The sequence below is a fragment of the Felis catus genome, chromosome E1 (genome assembly GCF_018350175.1).
Source record: "Felis catus isolate Fca126 chromosome E1, F.catus_Fca126_mat1.0, whole genome shotgun sequence".
In the NCBI taxonomy this organism is placed as follows: domain Eukaryota; kingdom Metazoa; phylum Chordata; class Mammalia; order Carnivora; family Felidae; genus Felis; species Felis catus.
In genome coordinates, this window is record NC_058381.1 from 12158713 (window position 1) to 12180419 (window position 21707).

General features: G+C 57.3%; 1 protein-coding gene across 9 annotated transcripts in view; it reads right to left on the reverse strand.

The window, feature by feature from the left end:
- Positions 1-21707, reverse strand: part of MPRIP (myosin phosphatase Rho interacting protein) — a 155005-nt gene that overhangs the window by 11172 nt on the left and 122126 nt on the right. For 7 of the 9 annotated variants that reach the window (XM_045044395.1, XM_045044394.1, XM_045044390.1 and 4 more), the window contains 10 exons: positions 19153-19717; positions 16775-16891; positions 10240-14109; positions 6618-6765; positions 5792-5909; positions 4775-4934; positions 3591-3710; positions 2752-2838; positions 1765-1927; positions 331-416 (listed from right to left, as the gene is read on the reverse strand). In XM_045044395.1, the coding sequence (XP_044900330.1) occupies positions 331-416; positions 1765-1927; positions 2752-2838; positions 3591-3710; positions 4775-4934; positions 5792-5909; positions 6618-6765; positions 10240-14109; positions 16775-16891; positions 19153-19717 (5434 nt within the window). The remainder of the gene's footprint in view (positions 1-330; positions 417-1764; positions 1928-2751; positions 2839-3590; positions 3711-4774; positions 4935-5791; positions 5910-6617; positions 6766-10239; positions 14110-16774; positions 16892-19152; positions 19718-21707) is intronic. The other 2 variants (XM_023244650.2, XM_023244651.2) reach the window with 1 other exon arrangement.

Below are 21707 nucleotides of genomic sequence, written 5' to 3' on the forward strand. Positions count from 1 at the left end.
GTGTGCAGAACAGTGCAGACAGCGGGGCTGGCCCAGGAGGGCACTGGGGTGAAATCCGGCCTTGGACGTCTAAGGTCGAATTCACTCCGAGCCCTGCTTCTCAGAGGCCTGGCCCCTCAATCGTCACTGTCGAAACTTGGTTCCACCTCGGCACGAAGGAGCTTCTGGGGCTCGGAGCCACCAGAACTGGCCCAGTGGGTAGGCATGTGGAGCCAGATGAGTTCTGGGACCTGGGGACCCTCTGCTGCGGCCCGTGGCGGGCTCTGACTCCAGCTCCTCTCCCTAAAGTCCAAGAGCCCCACACAGCTGGGGGCAGGATGCCAGACTCACCTTGGACCTGATGTTTCTGAGTTGCCGGCTGACACAGGATCTGTCTTTCTTTAAGAAGTCAGGGTTGCTTTTAGATTTCATTATATCTGAAAGAACAAACAGAACCGTTACTTTGGTTTTAAAAAACCCCAGGGAACCAGACTGAATGTTAAAAAATCTCCAAAGCTTGTTTTTATTGCCACACTCACGACATTTCCTTACACAGCTTTGAGAGAGCACAAAGCCAGTAACCGTAAGACACACTAGATCCTTCTCGGAACAACTCAAAGCGCGGGAAGCACCGGAGGACGCCTGTGTGCACGCGGCTAGGCCGTCCTCGCCGGTGCGGGACACTGGCTCGAGCGGCACCCGGCAGGGCGGCTGGCGCGCTTCACTCTGGGACCGCGCCGCGGCCCTAACTGCCGAGCGGACCAACTGTCCCGCTGCTTATTTAACCACAGCTTCCCCCTGACAACCCGGGACTGCTACGACCCATCGTAACCCACCCCCACGGAGACAACCCCATTCGCAGTCTGGCGCACAGTCCTGCAGGCTTCTGCTTCAACGAACGTTTGCTGCGTCGCACCGCACCCCGTGTCCTGCTGGGGGTGGGGCTTACACTTGGCACACTTAGGGATCTCTTTCCACGTCGAGACACAATCTCTACCTGGCCTCTTTTAAGAAGCCATGATCCTCTATCCTTGTTTGCACATCTCTGTGCTCTTGGTTCTCAGAAGTTAAACTGGCAGGTCCCGGGATACATGCATTCTCCCCCGAATTCCACGTCTTCCTCTCTCCATGGCCCCTGCCACCCCAGGCTCCGCCTTGGAAGCGGCCACTGTCGTCACTTTGTCAGCCTCCAGGGTTAGTCTACAGTTCGATTATAGATGGTGCTCTCGTGCTGCCTGCCCGCCTCTGGCAGCAACACAAGTGACCTTTCTTCTACCTGGCGGCCAGCACCCCCGCGACCGCTAGTGCTTGGCTGGTCGAGAGACAACAGCTGAATTTGCTGGATATTACTCTACAACATGTCTTCGGGGGGGACTGTCCTCCCCTGCCCCTCCCCTCCCCCTCTCCTGCCCCCATGGCCTCTTACAGATTTTATGGTTAAGCCCCAGGGTCAAGCAACTGGTGACAGCTGCTGTCATCAAGCTATTGAGTTCTTGAGGAAAACAGAAAAATGCAAAAAACGCAACCCGTTATTACTGTGAAAACACACGCTAACGGAGCAACGTCCCCTTCAAAGCCATCAGTACACCGTCCCCACCGGCGTGCTGAGAGGAAGATGGTTTCCCAACCCTGGGGAGCCTGTGGAAGCCAGGGCACCCTCCAGCCCCAGTGCCTTCTCCGATGAAACTCAGGTCTAAATACAGAGAAGACTCTTCTGCCTTCACTCGGGTGCTGGTGAAACTGTCTGACCACAGGTCGTCTGGGCCCAGAGCCTGGAGGACTCACCATATCCGGACACAGGGGTGTTTTCAGGGGATTTTTCACCCAGTGCTTCCGTTGCTGCTTTCAGCTGCTCTTTCAACCTGCTGATGTCACAGTCGGCCTTTGCTCTCACGATGCTGAGCTCTGTGTAGATGTCCTTGTACTTGTCACTAGCATACTTCTTGTCCTTGGGGATAAAAAGGACAGAAGCAAGTGGTGGTTAGGGCCAGGCCAGGTGGTCTGTCTCCCGGGGCTGGAAGGCTTCTGCACAACGACTGAGGGATGCTGTGGGCAGTCAGGAGAGGCAGGTCGACGCCCGTTTTCCAGAGGCAGGAACTCAACACAAAGTCAAACAGGCATAGCTGAGAGTCCGTCTCAACGTGGGACGAGACTCCCCGGGAGCTCTGGCAAGCACGGGCATAGACTTGACCCACTGAAGACCTCCCGGAAAACCCCTCCTCTGTCTTGGATTTCCTAAGTGACTGAATGGCCCCCAGGGATTCCATCATCTCCTCTCTGATTCCAAGAATGTCCTGGTGGAGATAAGTGGGCTTCACCAAACCCTCACTTTCCAGGACAACATTTCTGTTTGGTCTCACAGTCCCTGCCAAAGCACACAAGAGGCACGGAGAACAAGGACCTGCTTAAATGCTGTTTTAAGAGAACTCAATTTTGAGGGGCGTCTGGGTGGCTCAGTCGGTTAAGCGTCTGACTCTTGATCTCGGCTCAGGTCACGATCTCACGGTTCTCTTGCACAGACAGTGCAGAGCCTGCTTGAGATTCTCTCACTCCCTCTCTCTCTCTGCGCCTCCCCTGCTCATGCTCTCTGTCTCTCTCTCTCTCTCAAAATAAATAAACTTAAAAAAAAAAAAAAAAAGAAAGAACTCAATTTTTTGAAACCACGTCCCTCATAAAAATGAAATCCACTCTAGAAGAGCCTGCGACTGGAGTGCACGGGACCTCCACCCTGAGCCCATCTCCAGATCTGTCTCCCACGGCGGGTGCCATTACCCGCAATGCCGTCTGTAGCTCGTCCTTGAGAGAGCTGATCTCCTGTTTCAGGTACTGTATTTCTGACTCCTTGACCCGCAATAAGACCTAGAATGAGAGAGAGGTTAGGGACTGACATTCAGCAGCAAAGGGACTTCCAGAGTCTTGAAAGCAAAGATGAGGGCCGAGCAGGGAACCTCTCCATGCCCTGGGAAGCAGACACTGTCCTCGTCCTCCTCCCTGTCAACATGCGGCCAGAAATGCCACCAAACACACTTAACCATTGCTAACAGCCTGCACATCACATACAGAAACAGAAAGGAATCACTGCGATTCCTCCTGGACCCGAGTCCTGTTTCTCGGCCGAGGGGCCATGGTGAGCTCCCGGGACTGGGCCCATGAAAGCATCCTGCTGAAACTTTTCCTGAACTCACTCAGCCTCCCTTCACGTCACTGAGCATATTTTCATGACCAAATTTTAACTGAATGGGGAGAAAGACTCTAAATGCTTTTATAAAAAAGACATACAAATCAATCATCCTGACTTAAAACTGCAAGCAGCTGTGGTGTTCACACAGCTATTAAATGTTTCACTTCAGGTGGTTGGTATCTGTGGTGTGGCCATGGGGTCAAAGGTCCCCGTGGCCTCCCAAGAGGTCCCCCACTCCTGCCATGGACCCCACGCTGCCCGGCAGCTAGTGTCTTTTGTCGCCCTTGGGGTGATCTGGATCCTTCCACGTACTTCCCCTCCTGCTGTCTCCGACTCTGATCCCTGCAATGATACCATAAGCTAAGGGCCACCTCTCGGTCCCCACCTGGGGCTCGTGTGGTGCACGGCTCGGGGAGGGGCTGAGTGGTACCTCTAACTCATAGGCATCCTTGCCCTGCGTGAGAGGTGAGCCAGCGGCCTCTCCGCCGGCATCCCCGGTCAGCAGCGTCCGTAACCGTGAGATCTCTGCAGCCAGGCGGTTGTTCAGCTCCTGCGAGACAGCAACACAGCACAGAAGGATGCTTAACCGAGCCACCTGGGGGCAGCACTCACACGACACAACCAGGAGAGGTCGGTTTCCTGTGTGAGCACAGGAGGCCACGGGCAGTGCTTGTGCGCACACACGCCGTGGCGTTTTAGATTTAACGTGTGAGTCTGTCACCGCCTGTGATTTATATCCTTGCAGAAGCTGTTCACGTGGGCTCTGTAAGCATCTGCTGAACTGCGTATGCAGGATGCCGTAATCCTCGATACCTTTCTGTCACCATAACTAGCATCCGTGCGTCTCACGGTTTGCTGAACTGAGTTTCCACAGGGTTAGGCCCTTCTTGCCGTCCTCCCTGCTCACTTTCTGAACTATTTTTTCCAACTAACAAGTGGACATGTTAGGCCACTGCAGTGACTAGGCGGAACCAGTCCCACCATAGCGCCCTCCTACGGGCTGACCGTAGGCCCACGGAGACCTTGAGTCTGGAGCTGGCCAACTCAGTGCCTGCGGAAGACCAGCAGTGGGTCACGCAGATAGTGGTCCAATTTGGTACCACAGAGTAGCTTTTATCAAACTATATCTACCTTGAGCCTTTCCATTAGCCAGGATTTTTAAATGTACCCCGATTTTCTGAAGAATAGGCAAAATTTAAAAGAATAATCTGACATAAAAAGTGTGAACAGTGTATGGACTCGACTGGGAGACGATTAAATACAGTCCCAGCCTCGGGGACAGGAGACCTGGACCAGATGCAATGACGCTCCCTCTCGGGCCCTGCTCAGCAGTGACGAAGCAGAAATCCAGAGACGCTCAGGAGAGACTGAGGCATCTCAGAGAGCCCAGATCGGCTGGAGCCAAAGTGACTCCGAAGTGAAACAGCTGGTTCAGGTGGCAGACGGTCCCAGCTCCGCCACCCGCAGGGACTTTCCATCAATATGCCAGGAGACGTCAGACGTCAGGGAGAAGCCTGTGGATGGGGGGCCGCTCCGTGGCTCAGGAGCTCGGGGCCACCGCACGTGAGGCCCGGCTCCCAACTCCAGCTCGGGCTCGCCTGGCCGCCGGCTCACCTGGTTGTGGGCGTTGAGCTCCTGGTTCTCACGCTGGCACTGCCGCAGGGCCTGGCGCTCGGCCTCCAGCGCCTGGGCCAGGTGGGCGTTCTCCAGACACTTCTGCGAGTACTGCTCCGAGAGCACCTCCAGCTCCCGCTGCACGGACTGCAGCTCCTCCCTGGGGAGAGGCCACCGCTCACCTCTGCGCCCTCACGCCCGGGGCCAGGCCTCTAACAGGCTCTGTGAGCCCCTTTTGCGAAACTTGAGGAACGATGAGACACAAGGCAAAGGCTGAGCAGAGAGGGGGGCCCGTGCATTCATTCTGTGGCCTCAGCAAGTTCGTATCCAGCTAAAACTGGGACACTTAAACAGTACTACAAGGCGCCCGGGGGGCTCAGCTGGTTAAGTGTCTGACTCTCGATTTTGGCTCAGGTCGTGATCTCGCGGTTTTCATGGGATCCAGTCCCGTGCCGGACCCTGCACTGACAGTGCGGAGCCTGCTTAGGACTCTCTCTGTCCTCTCTCTCCGCCCCTCCCCTGCTCGTGCATGCTCTCTCTCTCAAAATGAATAAACAACGAAAAAAGCACCGCAGGCTTACAGAATCTGTCCTGTAGCCTGACTTGCTCCTCTCCCAAGTAGCTTAACAGTCCCACGGACAAAACTCTCATGTCAGCAGAGAATTCACTCTGGTGATTTGTTTTCAACGCTAACTTTTGAGGTACTTTGTGTCTGACAACCAGGACCAGGCTTTAACCATGCTCAGAAAATCAAAGCCTTGTGATGCTGCTGTCAGCAGCCTGGACCTCTTGGAAAAGGCTGTTTCTTCCACTAGTGGAACTGGGAAGGTGCTCGGCCCCTCAGGAAGGGTGGCTGAGGTGCTCTCAGAGCCCTCGGGCCTCCGCCAATGCCCACCCTTGGGACCCGTGTCCTGTGGCTCTTACAAAGCCACAGGAAAGGTGTCCCTCCCCATCCGAAGGGCTTCCCTCCAGCCCGGCCCACAAGGGCCGCCTCCAGCGGGCAGGAAGCAGACTCACAGGTACTGCCGTCGTAGGGCCTCGATGTCCGAGTTGATACTGCTGATCTGGGACCGCTGGCTCTTCTCCAGCTCGCGTTCCATCTCCTCCCGGTGGGCGTTCTTCATGGCTTCGATGGCTGCAAAGACATGGCCATCAGCACGAGAGGCTCGGGGGGCAAGGCGGACAGGACAGCCTGATGGCTGCCCACTGTTAAGTCGCTCGTGGTCTCACGAGCGGTCAGGCAGGCTTCTCCCAAACCGATTCTCCGAGGCAGGCACGAGCCAAGCAATTTCCAGGGGACTCCCACCACAAGAGGGATGCAGGTACATTTTTTTCCCCGTGTGTTAGAAGAGAGCCAAACTGACGAAATAAGTGTCGACACTGAAATCAAGCATGAGTTTATAAAACAAGCACGTGTTCAGGTTGGCGTATTTGTTTCTTTAACCCTAAAATGACAAACCACCATAAAGTAGGGTTACACGAAAGGAAGGTAACACAAAACCGACGGCACCAATGCTTGCTCAGGGCAGAGCGCGTCGGCCCTGTGATACGGTCTCCTCGCCAGGTAGAAGCCGCAGCTCCTCTGTGCTGATGTTACCGGGCACTGGGGGCAGAGGGGGTCTCATGTGGTCAGAGGGCTGTGGACAGCCCCTCAGGTGTAGCTGGGGGTGCCGGCTCTGGGCCTGCAAGACCTCAGAGGGCCCCCAAAACCAGAGAACTGTCAGAGAAAGATTCTCTTGGATAACGAAGCTTAAGTCTCAAGCAAAAGCCCGTGCAGTCAGCTCAGGAAGCCGCCACCTGCCACGCCCCTGGGGTTAAACTGGCTCCCAGGCCCAGCTCCCACCTGAGATGGTGGCTGCCGTCTCCTCAGCCAGCAGGCGGTCCTTCTCCTCTCGCAGCTTCTCCAGCTCCCGTTGGTGCTGCCTCTGCAGGTCCTCGATCTTCTTCTGGTGCGTTTCTTCCATCGCAGCAAACCCCCGCTCGCACGTAGCCTGTAAAATGCAAAAGGGACTCCGTGGATTTCTTTACCTTTCAGCTGAGTGTTCTGTTTATCAGTGCGCCAGCAGCCCGGCCCCTCTCGGCTCCCTGGTCCAGGCGGCAGGCTCCCTGACACCGCGCACGGAGCCAATGGAGCATCTGACGCCTGTGTGCAGGCTCCCACCGATGCTGCTGGGTGTTTCATGCTATCGGCATTTAGAAGAGAGTTTATAGCTCTACGTTCTCTTATTTCCATGATTGTTCTGAATCCTGCTTTGTGGGAAGTCGGTACTGTGGCGGGAAGAGGCTGCAGTGGAACTGAAAATAGCTGATTCTGGACCTTTACAGAATTGCTGCTGGGCAGGACTGACCACAGGGAGGGAGAAGAGACTGGCTGTGTCTGGTTCGAGTTATACGGCACCAAACAGGGCATTTCATAAGCAGTCACAAACAGGGACGAGTCTTGGCCAGCTGGAGGGAGCCAGGACCATCCTGTGAATGATGGGGACTCTGGTGAGGACAGGGGGCGGGGGTGGTGCACACAGCCCAGGGGGTCTGGCCCCACCACTAACCAGCTGGCCACCCTAAACTGGTGTCCACTGGGGGACTCAGGTTAGGCCACACGATCTCTTCTCTTCCAGCCTGCATCTTCCTTCTTCCTCTTTCAAGGAGGACAGAGAGGGGCACTGATTAACTAACTGAAACGAGGGACATAACAGAACTGCTTTCCAAGCTTGTCCGGTTCATGTCTTGTTACAACGCAGGCTGGTTTATTACCTGGACACGGGTTTGGGGGAAGCACACAGGTACGCCCTAAGACGGGATCAAACCATCCTATACATCCACACAGAGAACCCCGGGCATGGCTAATCAGACTGCTCTTATCAGAGGGACAGGTGAACGTGCCACACGGCTGTGAGAGGGTGGGATGTGCAGCTGTTTTGGGCATGGAGGTACACTCTCTGTCTCAATCCCTCGCAAGATCTCATTCAGAGTAGGGATCAGGCCTTTCGGTGATTAAAAAACAAACAAACCTGAAGAATATGGCCATGTTAGATCCCAATGCAAAGTATGGTGGGGCTCCTCCCTCCCAACCTATATGTTCTTTGGTCAATCTTCTTGCACATGGATTCAAGAAAGGACACAAAGGATCAAATCACCACACTTGGGTGTCCCTGTCTGAGCCACCGCAGTAACTGAGTGGCCTGAGATTCTCTAGTCAGTACTGTTGAATTCGTGGTCACAGTCTCGACTTCATCTCCACAGACTGGCTGCACTGTGCAAATGGTCTTAACTCTTGTCCACCATGACCTGGGCATTACTTCTCCCAGGTGGCTCCCATCTGGAAGCTGGGGGCCTCTGCTCACACCACAGGCCAGCTGGAGGAAGTGTAGGGCTGTGGCTCCCGGCCTCGGCCCTCTCCAAGCCCCTCATCTTTCCTCTGGCATGCTCTGGTTCACAGTGAACACACAGCTAGTAGGTCTTTTAGGGTTTAGTGTGACTTGAGTGCTTTAGAATACTTAAAAGTTAAGGGTGAAAGTTCTTCCTACAGAAACATGGAATGATCTTTAAAGACCAGCTGCTTCCTTGGACAGCATACGTGTTTAAAAATGATTCCCCTGTAAACAAATTTTAATTTTGAAGCCAGTAATCCCTGGGATCAATAGAAGTCCGTCAATGACTACCGTGCAGAGTTGTGAGGGGAGGTGTCAGCCTACAGCTGTCGGAAGAGGGGCTGTCGGGCCAAGACCCTGGTCTCCCTGACCCAGGCAAAACTCTGCACAAAGTAACAGCCATCAGCCAGACCCCCTTGGGAGTCCTGTCTGGTTGTCATTTCTGTCTCTCGAGGGGGTGAGAACACGGAGGATGGGCTGGATGCTCACAGGCACACGACAGAGGATACACAGCACGAGCAGCGTCCAGGTCCCCAGAGTCACGCTACCAGAGGCCCCCAACGTGACTTCTCGCTGACTAGTGGGATCACGTCACCTGTTTGGGCCTCATCGGTGCCCAGCTGACTGACACAGGGCTGAAAGTGCCTCACTGCACAGGGACTGTGCCGGAACACGGAGGGGAAGCAGTTCACTGTGACACAAGGTGTGAATGCGCCCAGGCGCCGGGCCACACAGACCCGCTGGGCGTCACGGGAAGGAGCGGAGTCCTCTCCCGGAAGGGCACCAGGGAACAGTGTCTGTGCACGTTGCTTTGGAAGGTGAGCCTGGCCCCCATCTGCAGGCGGTGCTCACACACACTGAGCGCCACAGGGGGTGTCACCTGTACACTTTTGTTAAAAGAACAGTGAAAATGGCCTCTCGGCCGTCGGAGGGCTTGCCGACAACCACACGTGCTCGTCCGTGGTCAGCGGGCTGCGCCGTCACACAGACGCCAAGACCACACCGCTGACTCACAGCACGTTTCTGTTCCGCTTCCGGGGCCACGGGGACGAGCGGCCCGCCGGACAGCAGCGTCAGCCCCGCGTGTGGCGGGAGCCAGCTCTGGGCGCCGGCTGAGCGAGGCGCCATCACGCTAGGGACCTGCCTGGGGACAGACGTCTTGCGAGGAGCCTGGGCATTTACTGCGCGCAGCCCCGAGGGATGGGGCGAAGCTCAGGAGGAGGGTGCTGAGAAGCTGAGGGGAAGCTCCGGGCAGGCGCAGGCAGGCACCTCTAGCTACGACGGGGGCGGGGGAGGACCCGGACTGGCCCACGCGCCCAAGGCCCCAGGGAGCTTGGGAAGGTCACCTTGACACGACAGGGCCTGGGTACTCTGCCTAATGAGGCAGAGTGTGAAATGCGGTGGGCTGTGGGGGACAGTTGCTGGGCAGAGGTCATCCCTCTCGGCCCCCGGAAAAGGACACCAGTGGCCGAGAGGCGTGCTCAGTAGAGAAGCCCATCTTTCACAGAGTGCCCATTAAGTGCCAGGTCCCCACAGGGAGCTGGAACGGGAGAGGGACCCTCGACACCATCTTTTGGGAGCCCCAGCTCTGCTCTCTTAGGACAGTTAGAAGGAGGCACCCTCTGAGGGAGCCTCCGGCCCCTTCTCCTGGGTGCTTCTCAGGTTTGCATCTGTACCGGCCTGGAGTGGGTTCCTCAGGGGCAGAAGAGAGGGTGAGGCTGGGACAGGGACAATAGAGGCTTCCCTGCTGGGGTACACAGAGGGACAGAGCAGAGGTGATGGGGACACCACACTCCCTGTCCCGTGGTGCTCCTGTTGTCCTTCCGCGAGTCCTCCTTGGGGGATGGGGGGGGGCGGGGTGGACGTTGAGCAGGAGGCTAGACCCTTGCCCAGGCCCTGTTCTGAAACCACAGCATGCCAGCGAGGGGTCAGGGGAGGGACAGCTTGACTCTGCGTGTTCAGTCACCCAGAGCCAAGAACCGTGTCTCGGCTGTACCCCGAGAGCCCTGTGAGGCAGACAGACGCTGCCCCCCGAGACAAGCGGCATGATGCCCGCCCCTCAACTGCCTTGCAAATTAAGTGATGCTCCAGAACCTTAAGGTTCTCAAAGTCTTTCTGGTACTTCTCCCGCAGCGTGGCCGCGTTGCCCTCCAGGTCCTTGTGCTCCAGCTCCTCCCGCATGATGTCCATCTGGGCCTCGAGCTCCTGGATGCGCTCTCTCAGCCCCGTCATGGAGTCAGCCTCTCCCCCGGTTGGCTGCGGAGCGTCCCGGGGCCGGTCTGCGGGCCAGCTGGAGGAGGGGGGCTGCCGAGGGCCCCCCGGGGGGCCGGGGGCCGGCAGGGCTTCAGGGGGCCGCCCCTGGTAGTGGTGCAGGGCCTCCTGCAGGCAGCGGAGGCTCTGGGCGTAGTGCTCCTGCAGGGTCCTCAGCTCCTCCTCGTGGATGGTCTGCAGCTCTTTGATCTTGAGCTGGAACTTGTCCTCCAGGCTCTGCATCTGCTCCACATGGTGCCTCTCCATGTCCCGCCGGTCCCTGACCGAGGCGTCCAGCTGACTCAGGACTCTGCTGTGCTCGGCCTGCAGCGTGTCCCCCGCCCTGTTCAACTGCTCCACCACACACCGGATCTCCTCCTCGTACCTCCCTTGCAGGGCACACATGTTCTCGCTGTGTTTGCTTTCTGCTTCTTCCAGACATCTCTGCTGATGGTCCAGCTGGGCGACCTTGGCCTTGAGCTCTGCGTTCTCCCTTTCGATGATGGCAATCACTTCCAGGTACTCGCTCTTTTGCTTCCGGAGAAGCCCCTCGTACTCCTCCCTCAGGGCCCCGACCGCTTGCTCGTGCTCCTGACAGGAGGTGCCCCTGCTCTGCCAGGACGCCTTGTAGCACCGGAGCTCCTTTTCATACTCCAGCCGGATTCTGCAGGCTGCATAACACACCTGAGCCTGAATGATTGCGTCCTGAACTAATAACGAAGAATACTGACCGAGGCCTCCCAAGTAAGTGTTACAGGACAGATTCTGGGATGCCTGGAGAAGCTTCTGGCAATCTCTTACTGATTCCACCGGGGGAAGCGAGGTTAAAGCGGCAGATATCTCCCCTAAGAGGCTGGCCTTATCTTTAAGCTGCAGGGCGAGCTCCTCCTGAATGGCAACAAGGGCCCCGGAGCTCTGGGTGGACAAGTAGAAGGGCTCCTGGAAGCCGGCTCCTTCTTGAGGACTCAGCACTTCTCCCAACGGGCTCAAGTCCCAGGATGCCTGCATACCATCTTCAGTGCCTGCGGGAAGCTGGAGGGCTTCGGAGACCTGCTGCATCACTCTCTCAAAGTCGGGGGTTCGGTAGGCCCCCAGGATGTCCCCGAGCGCACGCTTGTGCTGCTGCAGCGCCATCTGGGTCCCCTGGAGGGTCTCCTGGATGCTCTGCAACCGGCGGTGGAATGACTCCCTCACCGACTGCAGGGCGAAGCTGAGCTCTGCCCTGACCCACGTGGCGTCTGCCAGGGCGGGGACCAGGGCTTGCGGGACGCTCTGCTGCCCGCCTCCTGCTGCACCGGCCGCCTCTCCTCCCAGCGTTCCCAGGTGCTTACTCAGGGACTCCACCTGGCTCCAGAACTCGCCATCCACCAGCACCTTCTTAGCCCAGGTGTCCGCTGGGGCCCCAGGACAGACAGCAGCACTTTCAGGTTCCAGTGGCGACTTTCCTGACTGAGAAATCTCGCGCAGAACACGCGAGATATCCGATGTTGTGTTTTGTAAAGAGTCTGCTATCTGGTTGATCAGTGAGGCTTCCAGGGCTATCTGGTCAGAAAGGAGTTTCAGCTGCTCCTGCTCACTCAGTTCAGGCCGGTGCAGTGGCTGTGAAGTCGCTTTCCCCACCTCCGAGAAAGCCCCTTCCTCTGGCTGGGCCTGCGCCCCGCTGTCTGCAGGCGCTGGCCAGTGGCTCCCGGCCTGGACGCTGCTGCCCGGCGCGTGCTCCACGCCGACCAGGGGGCCCGCTCCCGCGTCCTGTGTTTCCTCCTGGCTGGCCACCGGCAGGGATCGCAGCTGCTCTCGGCAGTTTTCTAAGCAAGCCAGAGCCTGGCTGTTCTTTACATGGAAGTCGCCCAGCTCCCCGACGTGATTTTCGACCATCTTCGCCCTCGCCTGTCTTTCCTGCTCCAGCTGGGAGGCCAGCGCTCCGACCTGGAGCAGGCTGGCGCGGAGCTGCTCGCGGAGCTGCGCCTCGGTGCCGGCCCACTGCTGGTGCAAGGCGAGCAGGGCCTCCTGGCTCTGGCCCTGCTGGCTCTCCAGCTTAACCGTCACGTCTTTGAGCTTCTCCTCCGTGATGTAGAGCTTGGTCTCCAGGGAGTGTATTATGGAGAGATAGGTGTCGGAGTCGCTGGCCGCGGGCAGGGAGCCGGGGGTGGCCTCTGACGACATGCTCTCTTCCGAGGGGGACCGGTCCTGGCTGGTGTCGGAGGACGTGCTGCTGGTCCAGGTCTTCTCGGACCCATCTGGGTGCGTGTATTTTTGGCACTGGATCGTGGAGAACCGGATTCTTTGCCTTTTAACGCCAGGTACTCCCTGGTCGGGTTTTGTTGTGCTCTGAGGGGGCCCTTCCCTGTCGGGCACCTCCGACTTCAGGGTCCCTGGACTCTCTTCTCTCCTGGGGCTGCTGTCACCACGCTCCTCCCCTGGGACAGCCCCCGGATCCTCATCCTCGAGCCTCGGATGTGGGAAGGCTGGAGGCGCGACGGCGGCTTGGGGTTGTGGGCCCGACAGCACGACGCCGTCCTCCGCCTCTTCCGGGCAGCTCCGCGGCTCCTCCGCGTCTTCCGAGGACTCCTTCACAAACTTCCTTAATATCTCTTCCTTTGCCTGGAGCTTCATTTCTGTCTCCTCCAAGCTGCTCCCCAAGGCGACCATTTTAACCAAAGCCTCATTGAGGTCCTGATCTTTCTTTTCCAGAACCTTCTCGTGCATCTCCTTGATGTGTTTCAGCTCCTCCTCCTTTTCTTTCAGCAGAGTGTGCATGCTCTGGAGCTGGCCGGCCACCCTCCTGTAGGAGTGCTCCAGGCTCTGGCAGTCGGCCTCCCTTCCCCTCAGCTTCTCCTGGAGCTCGGCGACGTCCCCGTCAGACAGGGAGACGCGGTCCATCAGCTCCTGGAAGCGCTGCCTGATCAGGTCCCGCTCGTCCCTGAGGCTCTGGACGTGCTCGGCCAGCTTGTGGATGCTGGCCTCCTTCATCTCCAGGCGCTCCTCCAGCTGGCGTACCACCTCGCTGCCCTCGAACTTGGCGCTCAGCTTCTCCTTCTGGAGGACCTCCACCTGCTGCTCGTGGTCCTGCAGCTGGTCCTCGTAGGCGCGGGCCTTGTCCTCCACCTCCTTCAGGTTCTGCAGCAGCGCCTGCTTCTCCTTCTCGCAGCTCTCCAGCAGCGCCTCGTAGTTGCTCTGCAGCTTTTCCTCCATCAGCCTCTGGGCCTGCTCGCTGGCGCTCAGCTGCTGGCTGAGGTCGGCGATGCGCCCCTGCAGCCGCTGCGCCTCCCTCTGCCGGTCGCGCTGCAGCGCCTGCTGCAGCTCCAGGTCGCGCAGCTCCTGCGTCTTCTCCAGCAGCAGGGCCTCGGCGCCCTTGAGCTTCTGCTCGCTAGCCTGCAGCTGAGCGCTGAGCGCGGCCTCGCTGTGCTGCCGCTCCTCCAGCTGCTCGCGGACCTTGTCCTTCTCCAGCTTCAGGTCGCCCTTGAGCTTGGCCAGCGCCTGCTCCTTGATGGCGAGCTCGGCGGCGGCGTTGCTGAGCCTCGCCTGGAGGCTCCGGATCTCGGCCTCGTGGTGCCGGATCGCGTCCTTGGCCTCCCCGTAGCTGCGCTTCAGGGACTGGATCTGCTGCGTGACCAGCTCCTGGCGCTGGCACTGGGCCTCCAGCTCGCTTTGGAGATCCTGGTTGACTCTATGGAGCCTCTGCCAGGCACCGGATGGGGAGGTGGCCACTTCAGTCTTAAAAAAACCGATTAAACACTGGTTAGTAACACTCGGGCCTCCCCGTTCTGAGTGTCACACCTCTGGCCAGGGTCAACCACAGAAAAGCTCCTTGGTGGGTTTGCCTTTTATCCTCGGCATAATTTTTTTTTTTTTCAATTAAGAAAAGAATCCGACAAACCGTCTTAATTTTTTTGGCAAGTAGCTGCTTCTAGGTAAACAGAAAACATGGACAGGGACATCACACGGCTCTAACCAAGCGGCTTCTAGGAGAACTAAACCAAACAAAACTGAATAATGGAGCACACTGATGGGCAAAACGAAGACCAGACCGGAGGACAAGAGATCGCTGGGAAGGACAGGGGGAGGAGCAGAGCGGCGGGATCTGTTTGTTTGTTTGTTTGGCAACACAAAGGGTACCCGGCTCTAGGCAACAAACCCTAAGAAAGCCAGGACTGGGGTGCGGGTGGCGGGTGGCGGGTGGCACTTCCTTCTAGGACGGGGAGAGAAGGAAGGGAGGCCACTGCTCGGGAGCCAGTGAGGTGACAGCTGAAACATGTTCCTTTGGGAAGCGGAGCCCGTCCTCTACAGTAACAGGAAGAACTAATCTCTACCTGCAAGAAGACAAAATGAGGGGGAAACGGAAACCAGGGAGTAAAACGTGATCATCGACGAAACAAACAAACCTTTGTGGAATTCAAAATAAGAAAGTGAAGCATGCAAGAAACAAAACACAAATGAAACAAGACTCCCCCAACTGAAAGGCATGCAGAAGAGACAGAACTAATTAATGCAGGGGGAAAAAAACGAGAACATGAACAAGAGTGAGAAGAGCCCAGCCTAAGAATTTGGCCTGCCTGTGGCTCGCTCTAGGTCTGGTCTGCTGGCAGGGAAGCCACAGATGTGACACTCAGTTATGTTACAGTTACACTCCACAACATCCGAGCATGCAGGCTCCTCCTCCCCAGCACCAGCAGCGCAGTGCCCGCCCCGGGGGGGCTGACTCCTCCTGACCCTCAACCCCAAAGGCCCCCTCCCCTGCTCGTTCCCAATGACTTGGTTAGAAGCCTGTTCAAAGCGCCAAGGGAGGCTAAAAGTCACGGTTGTTAGACCTAGCGGAAAGGCCAGCCCCGCCCGGCTTCGCCAGGGGCTTTGGCTCAGGCTCATGCAATCATCCAGGTTAGACACGGAGGCAGGTTCTTAGAGGTTAGCAATGTGCAAAATCTGCTGCTAGTTTCTTTGCCACCTGATGTGAAGTGAATTCGTGCAGGTTTAAAAAGATGCTCCCCGAACCCGGAAGGTCTACACGAAATGACCCAGGAAGCCCTAGAGTGACATTTATGGGAAAGAGGGACACCCACCATCACCAGTGCCTGGTGCCTGAGAGTCTGACCTGGGCATGGCCATAACTTGGCTTGAAGGGGCGGGGGAGGGGGTTCCAGGGCACACGAGACACCCAGGGCCACGGTCACAGCTGGGGGAGAAAGAGAAGGCAAGGGGAACACACAACAAGAAATGGCACGGAGACAGGTAGACTCTGCCCAGAGGTCCACGTGCTGCCTGGCATGACTCGGACCAAGACGACCGGCGTGCCGCAGTCTGGAAATGCCGACACAGCCACGTATCACAGAGACTCTGGGTCACTGAGACACGGAAAGGCCCTTGGGGTCAAGTTCTAAGTCTCCACAAGCAAGAAGGCTGAGGCCGTGGGGAAGGGCACCAGCTTCTACTGGTCAGTGGCAGGACCCTGACTGGAAGGCCGCATCCTCAGCCTTGGCCAAGAGCTCAGGTCCTCCCCCCCATCACCCCATCTTGCATTTCCCCAATGCTCCTTCGTCGACCACCTCTCCCCAGCAGCATGTCAGCAGGATGGGGCAGGAGTGTGTAGTTTTGTACCCCAGAACTTGAATAGGGCCTGGGATGCTGGCCGACCCCGTCCAGGCGCCCTCCTGCCTGGCGACACACTGGGGCAGTGCCCGCCGCGTGCTGGCCAGCACGCAGGCACGGAGCTCCCCAGTCTCAGAGAGGCGTGGGTTTGGATCTCAGCTCACGACTCGGGCTGCTGCCCTTCTTATCAGGCTCCCCGTTAAGCCACTGGAGGAGTCAGCTCATGGCTGGGCGACCACACTTTCCCTTGACACTTCAGCCTGGGCAGAAAATAAGAAGCGGGGCCACTAGGATAGTGCTAATAGTCCCAGGTTGCCCTGCAGCTGTGGGACACACAAGGTCACGGACAAGGAACCAATTTTAGCTCTGCCACTTACAGTGGTAAGGAGGCACTGGGCTGGCTGTTACTCATTTTCTTCAGTTGGTAAAATGGGCCTAACACTGCCATTGTGAAAGCAAGTAAAAACGACAAATATGTGACGTTTATAATAAATACATAATTAAGTACTCTGAGACCCAAGAAGAAAGACAACTAGAATGACTTCATTAACAAACAAACAAAAAAACCCCCTCAGATACAGAGGTTTCAGGCACATTCTCCAAAATGTCATGCTAGGGTGAAAAATGAAGACGACCCACGACACAGAGCCCTGATGCTGCGGCAGAGGAGCCCAGAGGCGCGGCACTGGGGAGAGGCTGCCCCCCGCTCAGCCAGGTTTTGCACATTCCTAGCCTGCCTGGGCCCTTCACACCGAAGGCCAAGTGAACGAGGGCCGCAGCAGCCCCTCAACCCTACCTGCAGCACGTAGCCCTCCCGGGCGCTCTGTTCCCGGCCCAGAGCCACCCTCAGCTGGTCCTGCAGGAGCCGGTTCTGCTCTAGAAGGTCCGAGGCCTCCTTCTGGCTCTGCTCCAACTGTGGACAAAAAGACACACATTTTTAAGCAAAGTGATGGCAATGAATAGACAGAGCAGCACAGCACAGACCCACAGAGGCACTTCTTTCTTTCTTTTTTTTTTTAATGTTTATTTTTGAGAGAGAGAGAGAGAGCACAAGAGGCAGAGGGACAGTGAGAGAGGGAGACACAGAATCCAAAGCAGGCTCCAGGCTCTGAGCCGTCAGCACAGAGTCCGATGCGGGGCTCAAACTCGTGAACCGTGAGATCGTGACCTGGGCCAAAGTCGGACGCCTAACTGACTGAGCCATCCGGGTGCCCCCACAGAGGTGTTTCTAGCTCCAGCTGGGCCGGAGTCCGGCTGGGACTCCCCGGCTGGCCTTCCATGTGGCCACATTTCAGTGCATGTGCTGATCACGTCTTTACCTGCAGCACTTGGAACTGAAGGTTTCAGCTCAAGCTATAGATAACAACAGGAGACTTTTCCCTGGGTACCCACAGAATTCCCACATCCCTATAAGGATGTGATGGGCAGACCCCACCAGCAAACGAGGGCTTTGTGCCTGTTGTCAGAAGATCACCCTGGGGCGCCTGGGTGGTTCAGTCAGTTGAATGTCCGACTTTGGCTCAGGTCACGATTCCACGGTTTTTGAGTTCAAGCCCCAAGTCAGGCTCACTGCTGTCAGTGCAGAGCCTGCTTTGGATCCTCTGTCCCTCTCTCTCTTTCTCTCTCTGCCCCTCTCCCGCCTCAAAAGTAAATATTAAAAAGGAAGAAGAAGAAGACGACCACCCTGCTGGGGTCCTTCTGGTCTCCTCAGTGGCCACTGATGCCCTGGGGCAGCCCTCACTCCAAGCTTCCGCCGAAACAACTCGTTTGACCACGTTTATATAACAGATTCCATACAAAATTCTGTTTGCAGAAAGGGTTCCTGAAGGGTTCCATAAGACGTACGACGCAAGCGAGCTACGTCACACTCTTCTTGTTTTCAATGGCTTTGAATTCAGTCATTCACCCATCCACCTGTTCTCCAAACACTCCTTCGGTGCCTACTGGATGCCGGGTGTGGGCGCCCCCGGCCCACCCGCTGGAGCGGCTGTGGTAAGCGGAAGCTGCAGGTGCAGCGGATGAGCCGGGCGCCGCCAGGCTAGGCTGTGGGAGGTACAGAGACTCCTGGCTTTCCGACTCCGCTGTCTACAGCAGATTCGTGGCCTGACATGTGTGGCCTGCAGGCCAGCAGGCCCATTTTGACAGTTTAGAGCAATGGGAGTTTGAACTGTTTTACTGCACCTTGACTTTATTATTACATTAATGTGTGTAGAAAATGGAAAAGAAATTAAAGTGGTGATGTTAGCGATGAAGGTCAGCCTTGTGAACTTGACAGGAAAAAGGTAAGAAATGAAGGCAGGCCGAAGTGACAACCCTTCCACTTCACTTGGCGACTCGTGTCAAAGAACACATTTAAAACATCCTGCTGCTGAGTGCTCCTAGAAGGCCGTCCACTGCTGGACCTTCTTGTCCAGGAAACTCCCCGTTCAGACTTAGAAATTCACTATGGAGTTTCCCAGATTTGATTTCTGGACATGCTTTCACGTACGAGTACACCGTTACAAACGCAGGGACTGGCTCATCTCTGCATCCCAGAGGGCAGCCTTCAAGTCGGTGGCAGGGCAGCAATCCTGTCACCTGGGGCCTCTGTTTTACATCTCAAATCTACCTGACTAGCTAGAATCCAGCCTCTGCCTCCTGCTACCTGCCCCACTCCCCCCTCAGTTCCCATCAATGGTTACCAGGTTCCCGCGAAAGCCTCGGGGCTTGGCTCGTCTCTGCCTCCAGCTCTGGCCCCTTCAAACCAGGGCCGCCTACCAAATGGGGAAACCTAACTCTGCTTACGCCCCTCTCCTGCCTCAAACAGGGCAGGACAAGGACCCACCTGGGCCCTGGGTCCCATTAGCCTAGTCTCTGGCCACCTCCGGCTATATATGGCATTATCCTCCCCCCCACCCCCCCATATGGCTAATGCCTTTTCCTTCTGAGAAAGCCTGGTGTCCCCTCCCTGCCACCCTGCACGATCTGGCACTCTCCCATACCTCTCAGTGCCTACACTGTACTCTAAGGACCTGTCTGTCCGTGTGTCTGTCTCGCTGAGTGGTCTGCAAGTCCCTGAGAGGAGGGACCACATTCCCTCAATATTAAGTGGCTGAACCATTCAGGCCACCACCAGGCACAGTGGGTGCTGGGGAAGGCCGTCGCAGGGAACCCGGTCACCTGTCCACCCATTACCTCCTTCTCCAGCAGAGAGGTCAGCTCGTGGGTGGAGAGCCGGTCACTTCCATCCTCGGAGGAGGACAGGTGCAGGGGGGCAATGGGCACCTGCTTTTCTTCCCGGAGAGGAGTGGTCTCCACCTGATGCCACCGCTGCTCAATTTCCACATGGACGTTCTGGGTCTTGAGGTCGGTGGTCATAGGCAGCCCTGGGCTCCGGTCGACCTCCATCCGCAGGGCCGTGTCATCAGTGCCCGGCCCGTCCACAGTATCGAGCATTCCAAAGCGCTTACGGCGTTCTTCCCGCCGCCGTGCACGCTCCCGCTCCAGCTCACCGGCCTCAGCCTCGGGGTGGGCGTCAGAGGCCCCAGTGGCGCTGGCCCTCTCCTGGGCCAGGGCCTGCTGGATAGGGCGGAACTCGGCCCAGTCAAAGGTCTTAGAGCGCCCCTCCCGCCTCCGCTCACGAGCCCGGCTCCGCTTCTGCTCGGGGTCTGGCTCTCCACGCTCCACCTCTGGCTTCTCACTCGGCCTTGGGCAGGTCTCAAAGGAGGAGCTGCTCCGGTTCTTCTCCTCTGGCAATGAGCTGGGGGAGAGGGGCGGAGAGCCTGTCAGGTGTGGCTCCTGGTGACAGCCACCCATCCAGGTGGGGCACCCAGCTCCACCACGTTTTCTTTCTGTGCAGCCAGGGTCCCCGCGGGAGAAGGGAGGAAAGAGCACTGCCTTTGCCCATGTCCCTTCCATGGGGGGGGACCCAAACCGGGTTCTGTGTGGGGATGGGAAAGGAAGAGCCACAGATGGCTCAGAAGTTTCCAGTCTCAACCTCGGAGGGTCCTCTGACACAGGAGATGTTGTAGCGGAGCTTCATGATGGAGACCCCATCAGGCTGCACCAGGAAGGGGTGACAGAATGAGCGAGACCCAACCACTTTTCTCAAAAGGCTCAAGGGTTTTTAAACAAGCAAGTAAATAAACCAAACACTCTGTATTTTAGGAACACCACTGCGGGGGCTGGTGTGACAGATGGATCAGAGAGTGAAAGGCCTGAGACCGCTGTGGCCACGTGAGAGAGATGGCCCAGGTGGCAGGCACATGCCCGCACCATGCAGCGGCCCACCCCGTGCAGGAAGTGAGAGGGGAGCAGGATTCAAGGGCACCTCTGCTTGCCAAGTAAGGAATCCATGCCTTTATCTAATATGCCCCAGAGCAAAGATTTCTAGAGAGGATGCCACCTGAGCAGGGGTGAGGTGGGAGCATGAGTTGTGGCGGTTTAAGGTCCCCAGCCTGAACAGGGTGGCCTCTGGTCTTGCCCCAGCTAGCAGAATAGAGCTGTAAGCCACTCAGGGCCGCGAGGGCCAGCGAGGGTGGTGGGAGTGGGGGTGGCAATGCTCCAGGGAGCGCCTGTCTTTAAAGACAGTGGGGGTCAAAGAGAAGGGAGCCTGGGAAAGAGGTGCCTCGGGGAAAGAGAACATGGTCGTCACCATGCTCTGGCCATCTGTCCCAAGTGCTTCAGGGTGGTGGGACCTGCAAGTTCCCCATTTAAGACCACATGTGCATTTGAATGACAGTTCTCCAGAGAGGACCTTCCGATGCCACTGAGCAGAGAGCTGACCCGGCCTTACAACTGTGTAAGGTGTCACGCCCGCACGGAGAGCTGGCAGCCACCATTGCAGCACCACGAGAGGAAGCCCCTCCAGCTCCCAGGCAGGATGCCCCTGTAACTCTCTGCCACAGACACAGGGGGACTATGGCGTCTGGCTCAAACCTGTGCCTCTGACGTCCGTATCTGTTTCTAGTACCTTCTTGGGACTTGGACCACCTGTAAGTGCTTAAAAAAAAAGTCCAAGTTTTTCTCAAACCATAAAAGCTGACATAAAACAAGCAGAAAGGCTGAAAACGGGGGGAGAGTGAGGACCCCCATAAGTTTGAGATGTGCTAATCTGAAGTAAATTCTAGTCAGGAAGACAATCACTAAGTCAACCTTCCCACACAAATATAAGCCCTGGCCCCTGTGGGCCTGCAGTCCCTGCACAGAGCCAGCACGGGACTGCGGCAGGGAACTGTGAATGTCACCCTAGAAGGTGCCTCTCAGGAGAGGCGTGTGCACACGCGTGTGCTCAAGTGTGTCACTTCACACCTGTTCTGAGGCCAAAGCCACACGCTTGCCCTGTGACATCCCAAAGGTGACTTCCCCCAGCCGGGACCCTCGGTCCCCACACAGGGCCAGGCCCTGGACAAGCAGCCAGCGCCGGCTGGGACACAGCAGGCAGGGGAACGCTGGGGCCAGGACGGTCCTCTCTTGTCCACCACCCACGTCACCGTGGCAGCAGCCTTGCCAGAGAAGCCCGACGTGCCTTTCTTGCTTTGCTATGGGGGCTTCCTCAAGGTGCTCAGGGTGTTGACCTTGTAAAGCTTTAGTCTCTGCTCCTGGCTGGGAGAGAGCCAGGGGGCAGCCAGAGGCCGCCAAGGGACATGGCCCAGTGAGGACGAGAGTGCCCCCTTCATCTCTGCAGGCAGGGGACATCCCATTAACAAATACGCCAGCTCTCCTAATAGGACCCTTGAGAGCTTGTCCTG